The 15,589-nt window shown below is 40.8% G+C and overlaps 1 protein-coding gene across 1 annotated transcript in view; it reads right to left on the reverse strand.

Moving 5' to 3' along the window:
- Positions 1 to 15,589, reverse strand: part of TAF3 (TATA-box binding protein associated factor 3) — a 181,418-nt gene that overhangs the window by 162,622 nt on the left and 3,207 nt on the right. Inside the window, exon 2 of the mRNA XM_006772603.2 lies at positions 10,564 to 10,806. Coding sequence (XP_006772666.1) covers positions 10,564 to 10,806 — 243 coding nt within the window. The remainder of the gene's footprint in view (positions 1 to 10,563; positions 10,807 to 15,589) is intronic.

Consider the following 15,589-nt stretch of genomic DNA (forward strand, 5'->3'; position numbering starts at 1 on the left):
GGCTCCCGGGCTGCCAGAGGGATGTCTGACTGCCAGCTTAGGCCCAATCCCCCCAGGGAGCGGGCCTAAGCCAGCAGGTGGTCATCCCCCGAGGGGTCCCAGACTGCAAGAGGGCAAAGGCCGGGCTGAGGGACCCCCCCACCCGACCGAGTGCACAAATTTTTGTGCACCAGGCCTCTAGTAAGTAAATAAATAAACAGGAAGCAAGACCAGTGTAAGCTCTGGAGACAAATACAACTATTAATTATAACAAAATATATGAAGTTTGATGGCAGAGGTATATTGCGGCAAAAGTAGATTTATAGTTGTGAACATGTGAAAGAGAGTTTATTCTTGTATTACTATTTATTAATTGTTGTATTATTTTCCATATGAACAACTGTAAACCTACTTCTGCCCCATCCTATATATCATATAGGCACCAAAAGGAGGGGAACTCCAAATCTGCCTTAGTAAAGATTTGGAGGTGAATCATTCCTTTGCAGAAGCAGAAGCAAGTTAATGATTCTGGAGATTGAAACCTGAAGCAATGAGAAGCAGAAAATTAATATGTAAAAATAGGCAGAAGTCTCACCATGGAGGGCCCTACAGGTTTACACAAAGAAATTTGTACTGAATGTCATAGACCAGTCACCACAAATCAGCCCTTGGTTTTATTTAACATATAACCTTCATGGCTCAGAAGAAAATCAAACAAATAACACCATGACTCTGGGCAACTACTGTGGGTGCACAGAAGGCTTTGCTCAGACCCTTGCACTCCAGCCCTGCAAGGTTATGAAGAGAAAGTATCTGAGAAGGTCAAGGGAGCAGCTAGATGTGAGGTTGAAATTTGGGGCCCAGGGCATTCTGCAAGCCCATCCATTAAGAAGACTACCTTAAGGATGGTACTATCATTCCACTTAGAAATATCCTGCCTAAGCAGAGATTTCCACAACCACAGAAAGAAAGGCCAAAAGTGAGGAGGGAGGAACATTTTATTCATGTGTCTACCTTTAATTACAGTTCCTGTGTAGGACTTGACATATAGTGGGGACCTTACACACAGCACTGATTCAGCTTGTTCCCAATGCACAATGTAACACAAGGCAGGTTAATTCACCCTTTAAAAAATAAAAAACTCCCACTACTCCACTCCTTCTGTAAAGTTGGAATGATAATAGCACCTGCCTTTAGGGTTGTTTCAAGATTAAATGAGATAATGCTTATGACTATACCATGTGATATCAGGACAAATTATCTTAAAGCTGCTTTTATATTCCTATTGTCAAATAAACACAATATTAATATTTTAGTGATAATAATTTAGCAGTGCAATTTCCTCATTAACATTCTTCTATTCATTAAGTACTCTCAGTTATTAGAATAAACATCTTTTCTCTAGAATGAATAAAGCTGTTTCTATTTTGAATGAAAAAAAGAAATTGCTCTCCATAGATATTTTTGGTTTTCCTTGAGAAAAAAGGTTGGCTCATTGTAAATGTAAGTAGAGAAAGCTAATAAAGTGTTTTATACTGTGGAATATACTTGCTTCTTGTTTAACAGTTTATCATGGAAGAGAAGTATCTACACTAATAAAAGAGAAACATGCAAATTAACCATTACTCCGCCACTCCGCTACATGCATCAGCCAATCAGGAGCAAGTATGCAAATTAACCCAACTAAGATGGTGGCGGCCACGGAGCTGGAGCAAGCAGGAGGCTTGGGTTGCCCCTGGTGATGGAGTAAGCCAAGCTTCCCGCCTGCCCTGGCCAGCCCTGGGCTCTGCTCAAGGCTACAAAGTTTCAATTACAGAAGATAAACAAATCTCAGATACCTGCTTCCAGCCCGCCCTGGCCTCCACTCAAGGAGGGGCTGAAAAAAAGAAAAACGAAAAAAAGGAGAGACTGGGAGCTTGGGTCACCGGGGGGCATGGCCAGCCTGAAAACGGCCATCATCCCCTCACCAAGGCTGGCCAGGCACCCCAGCAAGACATCCCACCCAGCGAGACATCCCCACCCTGAAGGGGCTGTGGGCAGCCTGAAAATGACCCTCAGCTCCTCACCCAGGCTGGCCACACCCCCATGGGGTGAGGGTCCCCGCTGGGGGACTTGGCCAGACTGAAAACAGCCATCAAGCCCTCACCCAGGCTGGCCAGACAGCGCAGTGGGGACCCCCAGCCTGAAGGGGGTTTGGCCAGCCTGAAAACAGCCCTCAACCCCTCATCCAGGCCAGCCTGGCACCCCAGCAGGACCTCCACTTTGATCCAGGACACCCTTCAGGGCAAACCAGTCAGCCCCCACCCATGCACCAGGCCTCTATCTATACTAATAAAAGGGTAATATGCTAATTAGACTGGAAGACGTTCCAGGAGACCTTCCAGATGTTCTTCTGGACAAAGCCATAGTGATGGGGCTGAGGTAGAGGCGGTTAAAGGCCAAGAGGGGAGGGTGGTGGTGGGAGGCAGTTGGGAGCAAGCAGGCCGACAGGCAGAGTGGTTAGGGGCAATCAGGCAGGCAGGCAGGCAGGCAGGTGAGTGGTTAGGAGCCAGCAGTCCCAGATTGTGAGAGGGATGTCCGACTGCCGGTTTAAGCCTGATCCCTGTAAACCGGCAGTAGGACACCCTTCAAGGGGTCCCAGGTTGGAAAGGGTGCAGGCCGGACTGAGGGACACCTCCAACCCGGCCCCCATGCACAAATTTCATGCACCGGGCCACTAGTAGTTCAGATAAAAGATAAAAATTTAAACAAAGGGAATGATAAGGGAGTATTTTAGAAATCTTTAGGAAACAAAATTAGCAGAACTGGAAATGGGAAATGAAGAAGTAGAATGAGGACAGGGGTCAGAGACACCTCTCATATTTCTAGCTTAAGTGACTAAATAACACAGGGTATTAAGAGTAAGATAATGAGTGTAGCCTTTGACATACCAATTTGAGGTGCCTCTGGGAAATGTGGAAATGGCCCCCTGACAACTGGATATAGAGTGTGAAAGGTGTGGGATGGAGATACAGTTTGGAGAGTCCTCAGTATGCAAATGATAGTTGAAAGCATGAAGGTAGAGAAGATCATACATTGAGACTGAGAAACAGTGAGAAAAGGTCAAGATAAAAATTTTGGGAGCACTAACATTTTAGAGGTAGAAGAATTATGGAAGATGAGCACATGAAAGGCACAGGAAATAAATTAGTCATATAAGGAGAATGTAGAGAGTATGATATCACTGAAGAAAAGTGATAAATGCAAGAAGATACAATAAAGGGAATCCTGGAAGAAAGTGGCAGGTGTGACCATGCAGTTTTTTGATCTCCCCAAAATATCACATTAAATAAAGCAATTTACATTACAGGATGACAAAAGTTTATGCATCAATGCCAAAATACTAGAGGGTGATGACCAACCACCAAAAGTCATGAGACTTGAGTATTACCCACCTGAACTTGGACAAGTGGTGAGAAGCAATGGGGAGACTGGCTCAAAGAGAAGAACCTCAAAAAGCCAACAGGTGTTCACTAAAAGTCTGGCAGGTCATGTGAGAATAGTGGCTAAGGCTAAGGGTCTGGCTACAGGGGCTGGGGCAGCCGTGGGCAAACTACGGCCCGCGGGCCGGATCCGGCCCGTTTGAAATGAATAAAACTAAAAAAAAAAAAAAGACCGTAGCCTTTTATGTAATGATGTTTACTTTGAATTTATATTAGGTCACACAAACACTCCATCCATGCTTTTGTTCCGGCCCTCCGGTCCAGTTTAAGAACCCATTGTGGCCCTCGAGTCAAAAAGTTTGCCCACCCCTGGGCTGGGGTGAGATCTACAGAGGAGAGAAAAGCCATTGAGCTTTCAAACCCAACCCTTTGCTACTCTCTCTCTAGGACAGAGATCACTGAGAGGAAACTTGCTGGGACTAGAATCACAACTGGGCAGAAAATCAAAAAGGAAAACTAGCATTAAGAGAAGATTCAGATAAAACTGGTGAAAGAAAATAGAAAAATCTCAGAAAGCTACTCTATTTTTGAACAACATACAAAGAGGGAGCACTGTAAAGTTAGAAAAACTACCTTGAACTTCCTTCTAGATGTTCAGAAAACTACATTCACATATTTCTATAGGAAAAAGATGAATTATCAAAATAGCATCTAGAAAATGAAAGCAAATGAAAAACACATAGTCAAAATACAGATGAAAACTGTAATATTCTATTTTAAATGGCCTAAAAGACAAAATATCAAAATTAGAAAAATTCACACTTGGCCTGTGTGGCTCAGTGGTTGAGCATTAACCCATGAATCAGAAGATCACGATTCGATTCCCAGTTAGGGCACATGTCCACATTGTGGGCTTGATCCACAGTGGGGAGCATACAGGAGGCAGCCAATTGCTGATTCTCTCTCATCATTGATGTTTCTATCTCTCTCTCTCCCTCTGCAATCAATAAAAACATATTTTTTAAAAAAATTAGAAGAACTCAGAAATGAGGTGACACAACTCAAGAAAGTAGTTACATGATCTAACAATGGGCACATGGTACAATCATTAAAAAACTGGAGTGAATAGGATAACATAAGCAACAAAAATTTTTACCCATTTCAGTAATCATGAATGATACAGTATTAATATTGTATGTATAATCTAGGATATGGCAAATAAATAATTATAGAATGTTCTATCATCTTTTTTTATCCCTGGGAACTAAATTTTTGTTATGAACAAAATTATTTACTGATGTAACATAAAAGTAAAAACCCTATAGTCCTGAATTTGAATTGGAAACATCTATATAAACTCATTAGCTACTTTATTGGTTATCTATCCAAACGCATCTATATGTATGTTTTTAAGTATAAATATTTAATTACCATTGCCTAGTAACAATGATGACCCAGTTGTAATAAGTACCCCACGTGCCTAGATTGTGGATTTGAAATGCCATTTCTCAAGAAGCCAGGATTTCTTGATAAAAGATTGATTCTAAGTGGAGGACAAGAATATACAAATGAGATTAGAACAATTTGATATAGCAGATAGATGGGCTCTATCACAGATAACTAGAATCATGTAAAAAATCTCAGAAGCCAGATTGAAGAAGCTGCCACTGGCCAAAGATAGGACAATCTGTGTTGCAATAGGGTATAACTAATTAGTCAGCTATGGATGACCAAGAACCAACTCATTATCTTAAAAACTAGGTATATAAAATCAAAGAATCAAACATTTCTCTTCCTTTCTCTTTATGAATTATATCACTAAGTAACTCAATAATAGATGAGGAAAAGGATTTCCTTATAAAATTATTCCACTAAAGAATGAAATAAAAACAAAATGATGAGTGTCTCTATCTTGCAACCCCTAATGAATTAATGGGTTTAGGCATTGAGCATCAACAGTGCTAATACAAAAAAAGTGAAAACCAGACATTAGCCTCCTGATGAAGGAACGTAACACTGCATATATCTTGCCAAAGGTATTGAACCAGAGTCTGATCCAGCCTCAGATTCTCGCTGCCAATTTGCAAGAAACACATTTAACTGTACTATGAGTACAGAGTCAGCAAAATCAAGACTGTGGCAATCCTGTAAATCATACCACTCAAATTCTTCAACAAATACACTGGAAGAAAATGAAAGGGATTCAGCAAGGGCAGGTTTGGTGGGTGGGGAGCTATAGACCAAAAGTGACTTAAAAGACATTTAAGGTAAAAACAGAGGGGGGTGTAAAGAAACTAAAGGTCAGGGATATATACATTTGGCAACTTTCAAATATGCAATACAGTATTATTAACTACAGTTAACACGTTGTACATTATATCCCATGACATTTTTTTGTAACTGAAAATTTGAATTTTTTTTACTACCTTCACTCATTTCGCAGCTTCCCCCCCCCCCCACCGCCCCCAATTCTGGCAACAACAAATCTGTTCTCTTTATCTATGAGCTTGTGTGTGTTTTTTTAATTTACACACAACATAAAGGTTCAGAAAGGTAAAGTAACTTGGTAACACTATAAACTCAGTAACTACTGAGTCATGTCTGAATGGTTTAAGAAAGCCCATGCTTTTTCTACTATATATCCTGCTGCCCCTTCAGTCCTTCTATTATTTTCCCTAACTGTGGTTAAGTCCTTCTAGTCTTATACATTCACCATCATAGAGAAGCCATTCAAATGTTTTTTTTGACAGGAACCAAGTTGAAAGATTGATAAAATGGTAGTCCCACGACAGTACTTTGCTAATATTGTATGACCAAAGTCAGGCCTCTCACATGTGGCTCTTGAGGAAATAAAAAGAAAATGACTCTGGAAAACAGGTCTTATTAACGAAGTTGTTTATGTCTGTCACACTTCACACCATTAATAGAAGACTAGGAACTTTCTAACATTCTGTACCCAAGAAAAAAGAAATTTCAGATTGTAATGACTTATTAAGTTGACTTGTGTGGCTTCTCTTGCAGCCCTGGCTTTGTCCAGAAGGACGTCTGGTCTAATTAGCATATTATGTTTTTATTATAATAGATTGCATAAAAAGTCAAAAGAATTAAGATTCTTTGCTTCAAATATTCTAGAAGAGAAACTCAAAATTTTACTGAGGTAATTTCAGACAGAAGTCAGTACCTAAAATCACTAACCTGTTTTTCATACTCTTTCACTTCCCAATATAAATCTGATATCTTAGTTACACTTCCTTGGCAGTATTTAAACATGATAACTATATCACTTTGAGAGAATTTTATTGTGTATTATTTGCATGCTATAAAAATAAAACAAAAGGACCAAATGGGTAAGTGGAGATTATTATCAAAGTTCTAGCCTTGGTTTTGAGTATGGTTTTAGAGAGTTATTTATAAAATAACTCTCTAAATAAATAAATGAAGGTTATGTATGAACCAAACATGAGCCTATGCACAAATTAAGGATTTAGATTAAATGTCCATCTGAGTCCAAATTATTAAAAAGGCCACAAAAAAAGCCAGTTTAACTATTAAATAGGAGGTATAATACGAGACAGAAAGTTATGCAAATTACAAAAGTTAGATTTAGAAAGCTCCAAAAGGCAGAGAGAAAATGGGCCGAAAAAAATTTTTTTAACGAATTTCTTTTCTTTCTCTCTCTCTTTTTTTTATTTCAGAGAGGAAGGGAGAGGGAGGAAGAGATAGAAATATCAATGATGAGAATCATTGATTAGCTGCCTCCTACACGCCCCCTACTGGGGATTGAGCCCACAACCCAGGCAAGTCCCCTGACGGGAATCCAACCATGACCTCCTGGTTCATCAGTTGACTGAGCTACACTGGCTGGTCTGGGCTGAAATTTTTAAAATGAAATTAGTAGTTCCAGCTCAATTACATGCCATTTGATAACGTGCATAAGTGTGGTCATTAAACTTTTACCACTGTCTAATTCACTGATAGAAAACTCATAATCACCTATCATTCTGAGAACCACTGATGTGGCCAATTATTCACATATTAGTGTCTTTCCTTTAATTTCCTCCTACACAATGCCTTAAGTTTTCTAAGCACAAAATCCAAATTTTGTGTATTTCTAAGTGCCTTTCACCTAAAAATTTCAGAGCCACGCAAAGATTATTTTTAAAGTACAAGAGGAAATATCATCTATAAATATTTAATATGACCCTCATAAAAATGCCTAGGAAGCTTAATAAATTACATTTAATGACAACAGTAAAGAAGGAATTCCAGGTATACTTGACATTCATGACTTGTCCGTAAGAGAAAATGACAGTTCTCTTCAATCAGGCCTCTGACCAAGAAACCCTCCTTTTATAATGTTGATATTGAAATGCATTTGTTATGTTTTTAAAGTATATTGCCCTAGCTGATTTGGCTCAGTGGACAGAGTGTCGGCCTGCAGACTAAAGGGTCCCTGGTTCGATTCCAGTCAAAGGTACATGCCCAGGTTGTGGACTTGACCCCCAATAGGGGCATGCAGGAGGCAACTGATCAGTGAGTCTCTCTCATCATTCATGTTTCTATCTCTCTCTCCTTCTACCTTCCTCTCTGAAATAAATAAAAATATTTTTTGAAAAGATTAAAAAAAATTGCCCTAACTGGTTTGGCTCAGTGGATAGAGTGTCGGCCTGCAGACTGAAAGGTTCCAGGTTCGATTCCAGCCAAGGACATGTACCTTGGTTGCGGGCACATCCCCAGTGGGGTGTGTGCAGGAGGCAGCTGATCAATGTTTCTCTCTCATCGATATTTCTAATTCTCTATCTCTCTCCCTTCCTCTCTATATTTTTAAAAAATTAAAAAATATAAAGTAAGTAAATATATGCTTAGAGAAGTCCTAACAAATATAAGTCTCCAAGATAAAAAACTATGACATTAGAGAATAATGGTTTAAAAAGAATGACTTTACACAGGGGATTATAAAGAGTAAGATTTCCTCGAGGACAATAACGGCTGCAAATATAAATAAAATCAAAGGTGGGGAAGAAATCAGAATTTTAGGCAGTTACAGAGAAGCTGGCTGAGGGGAATATGTAATTTCTATGCCTGATTAGCAATTATTTTATAATAAAAAATTCTATACAACCAAACATGTCTACTTATCATTAAAAAATGGATGTAAAACAGTAAAATATTAGTGAATGTTCCAGGAACATACAACTCACATTACTAATAAGCAGGAGGAAAAGAGCTATCCCAATTTTTCTGCTTCAAAGGCTATTTACTTAAATATCCCATCTATCCACACTAATAAAAGACAAACATGCAAATTGACCATACCTTCGCTATGCCTTAAGCCACGCCCACTAGGAAATCAGAGAGACAGTATGCAAAATAACCCAACCAAGATGGCGGCCGGCAGCCACAGAGCTGGAGAGAGCAGGAGGCTGGGTTGCCCCAGTGATGGAAGAATCCAAGCTTCCTGCCTGCTGCAGCCGGCGCTGAGCTCCACTCAAAGCAACAAAGTTTCAATTATAGAAGGTAAATAAATCCCAGAATAAAAAAAGAAAAAGAAAAAAAGGAGAGGCTGGGAGCTTCCGTCGCCGAGGGGCTTGGCCAGTCTGAAAATGGCCCTCACCCAGACTGGCCAGGCACCCCAGTCGGGACCCCCACCCTGAAGGGGATGTGACCAGCTGCAAACGACCAGCAGCCCCTCACCCAGGCTGGCCAGGCCCCCCAACAGGACCCCCACCCTGATCCCTGACACCCTTCAGGGCAAACCAGCCAGCCCCCACCCATGCACCAGGCCTCTATCCTACATAATAAAAGGGTAATATGCAAATTGGCCCAAAAAGCAGAAACACTGGGAATGACTGGTCACTATGACCCGATCCCCCCAGGGAGCGGGCCTAAGCCAGCAGGCAGTCATCCCCCGAGGGATCCCAGATTGCAAGAGGGCACAGGCCGGGCTGAGGGACCCCCCCTGAGTGCACAAATTTTAGTGCACCAGGCCTCTAGTATACATATAAAAGCCTAAGCGACCATTATGACTGGGCGACCAGATGACTGGACGACCAGCTGGTATCTATGACGTGTAGTGACCACCAGGGGGCAGATGCTCAGTGCTGTCCCCTGGTGGTCAGTGTGCTCCCATAGCCAACCTCCCATAGTCCCTCCCCCCAGCTGGCCAGCCCGCATCAACCCCAGGGCCAGCTGGCCAGCCTCCCGCAGTCCCTCCCCCCGGCCGCCAGCCCTGATCAGGACTGGGTCAGATGGCCCCAATAGGCCCCAATCGCCAGCCAGACCAAGGCATCCCACCCATGCATGAATTTGTGTACCAGGCCTCTAGTTCTCAAATAAGGCTTTTTTGTGGTCATGTTCTGTTCGTCCTTCATAAAATTCACAAAGGAAATCAATGGCTCATCAGACATAACCTTGATTATGCCACATCTCTACTTGGTGATGCCAGCTGCAAGTTTGTTAATTTAAAGGTAAGGATAATTTGTAAATAATCCTATAGAATAAAAGCCTAATGCAAATTGGCCACTCGGGCAGTCATTCAACCACTTGCTATTATGTGTGCTGACCACCAGGAGGCAGTGCAGAACATGGTGGGAGTTGGCGATGCAGCGCTGGTAACAGGTGCTCAGGTGCTGGGTGCCTGCAAGGAGCCCAGCCCACACCCTTGTGGCCTTTTCCAGGTGAGCCGGGCGCAGCTGCCGTGACCATAGGGGCTGGTTGGGCTCCCTGTGGGTTTGCACAGGAACTAGTCTACAAGGCTGGCCGGAAGACAGCGTGTTGCCAGCCAGGCTTCCATATGGTGCCACTGGGCAGACCAGTGAGGCGTCCGGCCGCACTCACTGCATCTCCACGTGGGGACTCAGGCACTGTGACTCAGGCGGAGGGCGGGCACACGGGGACCCAGGGACCCAGGTGCTACCCAGGGCCCAGAAGTCAACTGGCACCTGCCCTTCCATGCCAGATGCTTGAGCTTCGATCACCAGCCAGGCCTAGGGACCATACCTGTGCACCAGGCCTCTAGTATTAAAATACTTTTATTGCACTCCTAGAATTTATATATTAATATGGCATTTTATATAATTCAGTTAAGAAAACTAAGATGATTAAAAACCCATTAAAATAGTTACCTGAATATATGTTAGAAACAAACAAAAACATCACAAACCTTCTTGAGAAGACACAATGGGTGGCATGTAATCAGGAATGTATTCTTTTCTTTCCTCTGCATCTTTACTTCCAGGTTGAGGAAACTGGAGTACATTGTTCTTACTAACAGGAAACGAAGGAATTTGATGTGGGAAAGTAACGGGTTCAATATTGTGAATATAGTCTTCTAGTTCATTAAGATTAACCCCCATAAGTTGGAAAGCTTCACCAACATCATCCAAAATTGGGTCTGTTCGGCCATCTGAAACAAAGTCAAAAGCAAAGCAAATTATTTTAAGAAAATCCCATGAATATTTAAAACATATTAAGACAAAAATATTAGCTAAATATGTATCAGAATCAAGTATGTTGCATATTCAAGACCTAGCTGTCAGAAAGAATGGAATAAATTTTAAATAGAATATAGTATTTAAATATTAGAGAGTTGCGTGACTGGTGTGGCTCAGTGGTTGAGCGTCAACCTATGAACCAGGAGGTCGGGTTCAGTTCCCTAAAGGGCACATGCCCAGGTTGTGGGCTCAATCCCCAGTGGGGGGCATCCAAGAAGTAGCCAGTCGAAGATTCTCTCACATCATTGATTATTTCTATCTCTCTCTTCCTTTCCCTTCTGCTCTCTGAAATCAATAAAAACATTAAAATATATGTTAGAAAACTGATTCTCTTTTAAAATAATATCTTTATTGATTTTTTTAGAGTAAGGGAAGAAGGGAGAGGGAGAAAGATACATCGATGTGAAAGTGGAACATCAAACAGCTGCCTCCTGCATGCCCCTGACTGGGGATTGAGCCTGCAACCTGGGCATAGGCCCCAAATGAGAATCAAACCAGCAACCCTTTGGTTCACAGGATGATGCCCAAGCTACTGAGCCACACCAGCTAGGGCTAGAAAACTGATTTTTAAAATCAATTTTAAATATGACCTGACAACCAACCAGAATACCACAGACAATTCATACTAACAATCAGTTGGTACGGAACAAAGTTTAGGGAACAGTGGTTGACACAAATTAAATGCCCAATAAATATTATTATTTTTTATTAGATAGCTAGAATGCTGTGCTGACTTAAGTAAATGGCCATTACATTTTCTCTATTATTCAATGATGCATCTCTTAGGGATGCATCTTAGTCATCCCTAAGACAATGACTATGACATAGTTGGCACTCAATAAATACTTGTGGAAAAAAGCTGTGGGACATTTATGCTATAAAATACTATGCAACTATAAAAAAAAGTGATCTCTTACCCTTTGGGACAGCATGGATGGATCTGGAAAATATTTTGCTAAGTGAAATAAGCCAAACTGAGAAAGACAAACATCACATGATCTCACTTATTTGTGGAATCTAATGATCAAAATGAATTGACCAACAAAATGAAACCCTAAGCATGGAGGCATGGAACAGACTGACATACCTCGATGTGGGGTTGGGGGGACAAGAAGAGATAAACCAAAGAACTTGGGGGAAAGAAGGGAGGAAATGGGAGATATCTATAATACTATCAACAATAACAAATATTAAAAAAAATAAATACTTATTGAATGAATTATACTGCTGAATCAATTTTTTATTTATTTATTTTGGAGAAGAGGGGGAGAAAAAGAGGGAGAGAGAGATTGATTTTTGCTCTACTTATTCATGCATCATTGCTTGCTGAATCAATTCTTTAAATCCAAGGAAATTTAGAGAAAGAACTTAGATCATAAAGGTAATTTATATATAAAATTTTTCATGTAATTAAAAGACACCATGTATAAGAGATACAGATGAAAAGAATAAAAGTTAGATATAGTGAGCTACTCTTTAGAAAAAGAGTTTCTTCTATGCCTACCCTTAGCAGAATATAAGGTCTCTCTACATCTTTCAAAGCTTCTATGAAAATTTCAATTCCTAAGTTCCAATACCCTAAGAATTTTGTTTTCTTACTGAAATCATCTATGATTACTTCAAACTTCTATGTCCAAAATTAAATCATGCTATAAAATGAAAAAGAATAATTAAAGTTTGTAAAAATTAGATACATGCTTGCCCACACACGAGGAAAACTCTAGAAGGACATCCAACTGTTAACAGTTTAAGGAGGTGAAACTCCCTTTGGGCCCTGGATTTCAGAATTTCTTCTATTCCTAAAATCACTATCTCAGTATAGTTTCAAGTTCTCCTAACTTGAGTATTTCTTGCGCTTGACCGACAGCACAATATTCTTAAAATATCACTTTCAACGCAGTTCCCCTCCTTAGGAGTATGCAGTGATTTCTACCACACTTTAATTTCTTTGTCTTTTAAGTTCCTCCCTAATCTGATTTCACTCTGTTTAACATTTACTAAAATGCTTCAACTGGCTAAATATGTCAAGCAGGCCACCTCACTAGTACTTTTATCATATTTAATTCCACTTGGGTATCTTAGTTTATGCTTTTCTCTAATCTGGCATGTTCTCCTCCTACAGACAATCATACTTCATAGTTCAACTCAAATGTCATCTTTTTGTGAAGTAGTCCTGCCCCAGAATCCACAGCCCATAACCACCTCTCCTTTACCTTATTCCTTTTGCATTTCTGCCTACACCATGCAAATATTATAGTATTAGTGCCCTAGCTGGTATTGCTCAGCAGTTAGAGTGTCGTCGGCCCATGCACCAGAGGGTGGAGGGTTCGTTTCCCAGTCAAGGACATGTACCTGGGTTTCGGGTTTGTTCCCCAGCCCTAGTCGGGGTGAATGCAGGAGGCAACCAGTAGATGTATATGTGTGTCTCTCTCTCCCCTTCCTTCTCTCGGAAAAGCAAAGGAAAAAAATATCCTCAGGTAAGGATTAACAAACAAAAAATTATAGTACTGCCTTACCTGGTTTGGCTCAGTGGATAGAGCATCGGCCTGCGGACCATAGGGCCCCAGGTTCGATTCCGGGCAAGGGCACATGCCTGGGTTGCGGGCTCTGTCTAATGTGCAGGAGGCAGCCAATCAATGATTCCTTCTCATCACTGATGTTTCTATCTCACTCTTCCTCTCCCTTCCTCTCTGAAGTCAATAAAAATATATTTTAAAAAATTATTTAAAAAAATTATAGTACTAGTGCTAAGAGTCATTCTGAAATATTTAGCACCTGATTTCAGCACATACATACTTTACACATAATACAACACATATAGCCCATTTATGCTTTGACAAATCATTGCCTTAGGGAAATATAAAAATGCATTATTTGTTGAATTAATAGTAACTTCTGATGCTTGCTTTAACTTGAGAGCATTTTTTTAAAAAGGAATAAATACTATCAGTTTGTTGTTGTTGACATTTTGACAGCCATGTACAAACCTATGGGCAGGGATTGTGCCTATGTAATTTAATGTCTCTAAAACCTAGCATAGTGGTTAGTTCATAAGTGGTGCTCAGTAAGTGTTCGTCAAAAAGACAAAAAGGATTTAAAGGAATCGAATATAAGATTGTATATTAGTAATTTGAGGTTACAGAATTCAAGGTTAAAGTAAGGATAGTAAAGAAAAAGAGAATCTAAAAAAAAGTCTGTAATGAATCAGTATACCAAAAATTGGCATTTTTAAAAAAATGTCACCAAACCACAATAGAGACTAATGAACCTGATAATTGCATTCCCACTGAAAGCAAGAAAATAAACTACAGAAATTGAGTAATTAGGAAAGGGGTTCACATTAATGCATAATAATAATCACTTAGTGACTTTGGAATACCTGGTTACTTGGAGTGCCAGCACATATTCTGTTTCAGTTGTATAAGGCAGCAAAGGTAACTATGTACTCAGAGGATAGTCTGATAACCTAAAGGTATAGTACATCTGTCTTTATTTAGGGAAACTGGTAGCAGAAACATAATCTGGGACTATGCATAACCATAACAATATTCTCACGGATCATGAAATGGTGGGAGGGACGAAGGGGAGGGAAAGAAGCAAAAGCCAAGAAGCATGCTGGTGGTGTACTTTCAAGACAGCAATGAATGAGAGCTATGGGCAGTTTCAAATTTAGATCAGAAGTATCAGTGAAATCAAACATTCAAAAAATTACACACTTTTAAAACTCAAAAAAGTGCAGTGATTACATAGCTATTGTGGTAGTGGGTTATCAGTGCATTCATTTATTCAACAAATAGCTCCTGGGGGGCCTAGCATTCGAGGTTACAGAATACAAACATTATAAATGTGCTTGCTGGAGAGGAGATAGGACAAGGTGAGAGAGAAACACACATGCTTACAAACCAAGGTGCTACATAACATAACAGAAACATGCACACAGACTAAGGAGGGAAGATAACATGAGTTTCCTAAAGCAGGTGTGATAAGTGAATCTCAAAATACAAGTAGTGCAGCTGGTGGACGCGGGGGTGAAGGACACTCTAGGAAACAGCATGCCCATAGGAATGGATAGATTACAATGTTTCAGAAGAGGCAGGTAAGGTAGCTCAGCAGGACCGCAAACAGGATGGCAGGTAAGACAAATGCTCACAGAAGGAACTGCGCATTGTTGAAGAGTTTATGTTTTCAGCCTGTAAACAACTAAAACGCTTTTAAGAATGACACGACCAGATGTGTGTTGTGGATACATTATTTTGGCAGCACTACGGCCGCCGGAATGGAAATTGGGCCTAAGAAGTAAAGTGTGTCCACGGGTCTCAATGTCTCAGCCTAGGAGTCACTTTGAACAAAACACACTTTCCCTGCGAAACACTTCACCCAGTTCTCCAGTTTACTGCCTTAAAAAGCAAGGGCCTGAAATTTACATCAGGGCTCGCTCCCTCTCAAAACAAAACCATCGCCTCAAGGAGATGACAAGGTGCAGCTTCTATGAAATGTCCCCCAAACGGTAAATACCTCCAGCTAAAGACACTTTCGGGCTTAAAACGCCAAACGTCCTTGGAAACTTGTCTCTACTCCCCCGACCACCCCTGGAGAGCCACGGGCAGAACAGATGCAGGAGGAAGTCAGGGGGCGCGTGTTCATTCCAGGGAAAGTTCGCCCGAATGACCCTGACCTCGCTGGTCTCGGGAAAGA

This window comes from Myotis davidii, unplaced genomic scaffold (genome assembly GCF_000327345.1).
Source record: "Myotis davidii unplaced genomic scaffold, ASM32734v1 scaffold544, whole genome shotgun sequence".
NCBI classification, from domain to species: domain Eukaryota; kingdom Metazoa; phylum Chordata; class Mammalia; order Chiroptera; family Vespertilionidae; genus Myotis; species Myotis davidii.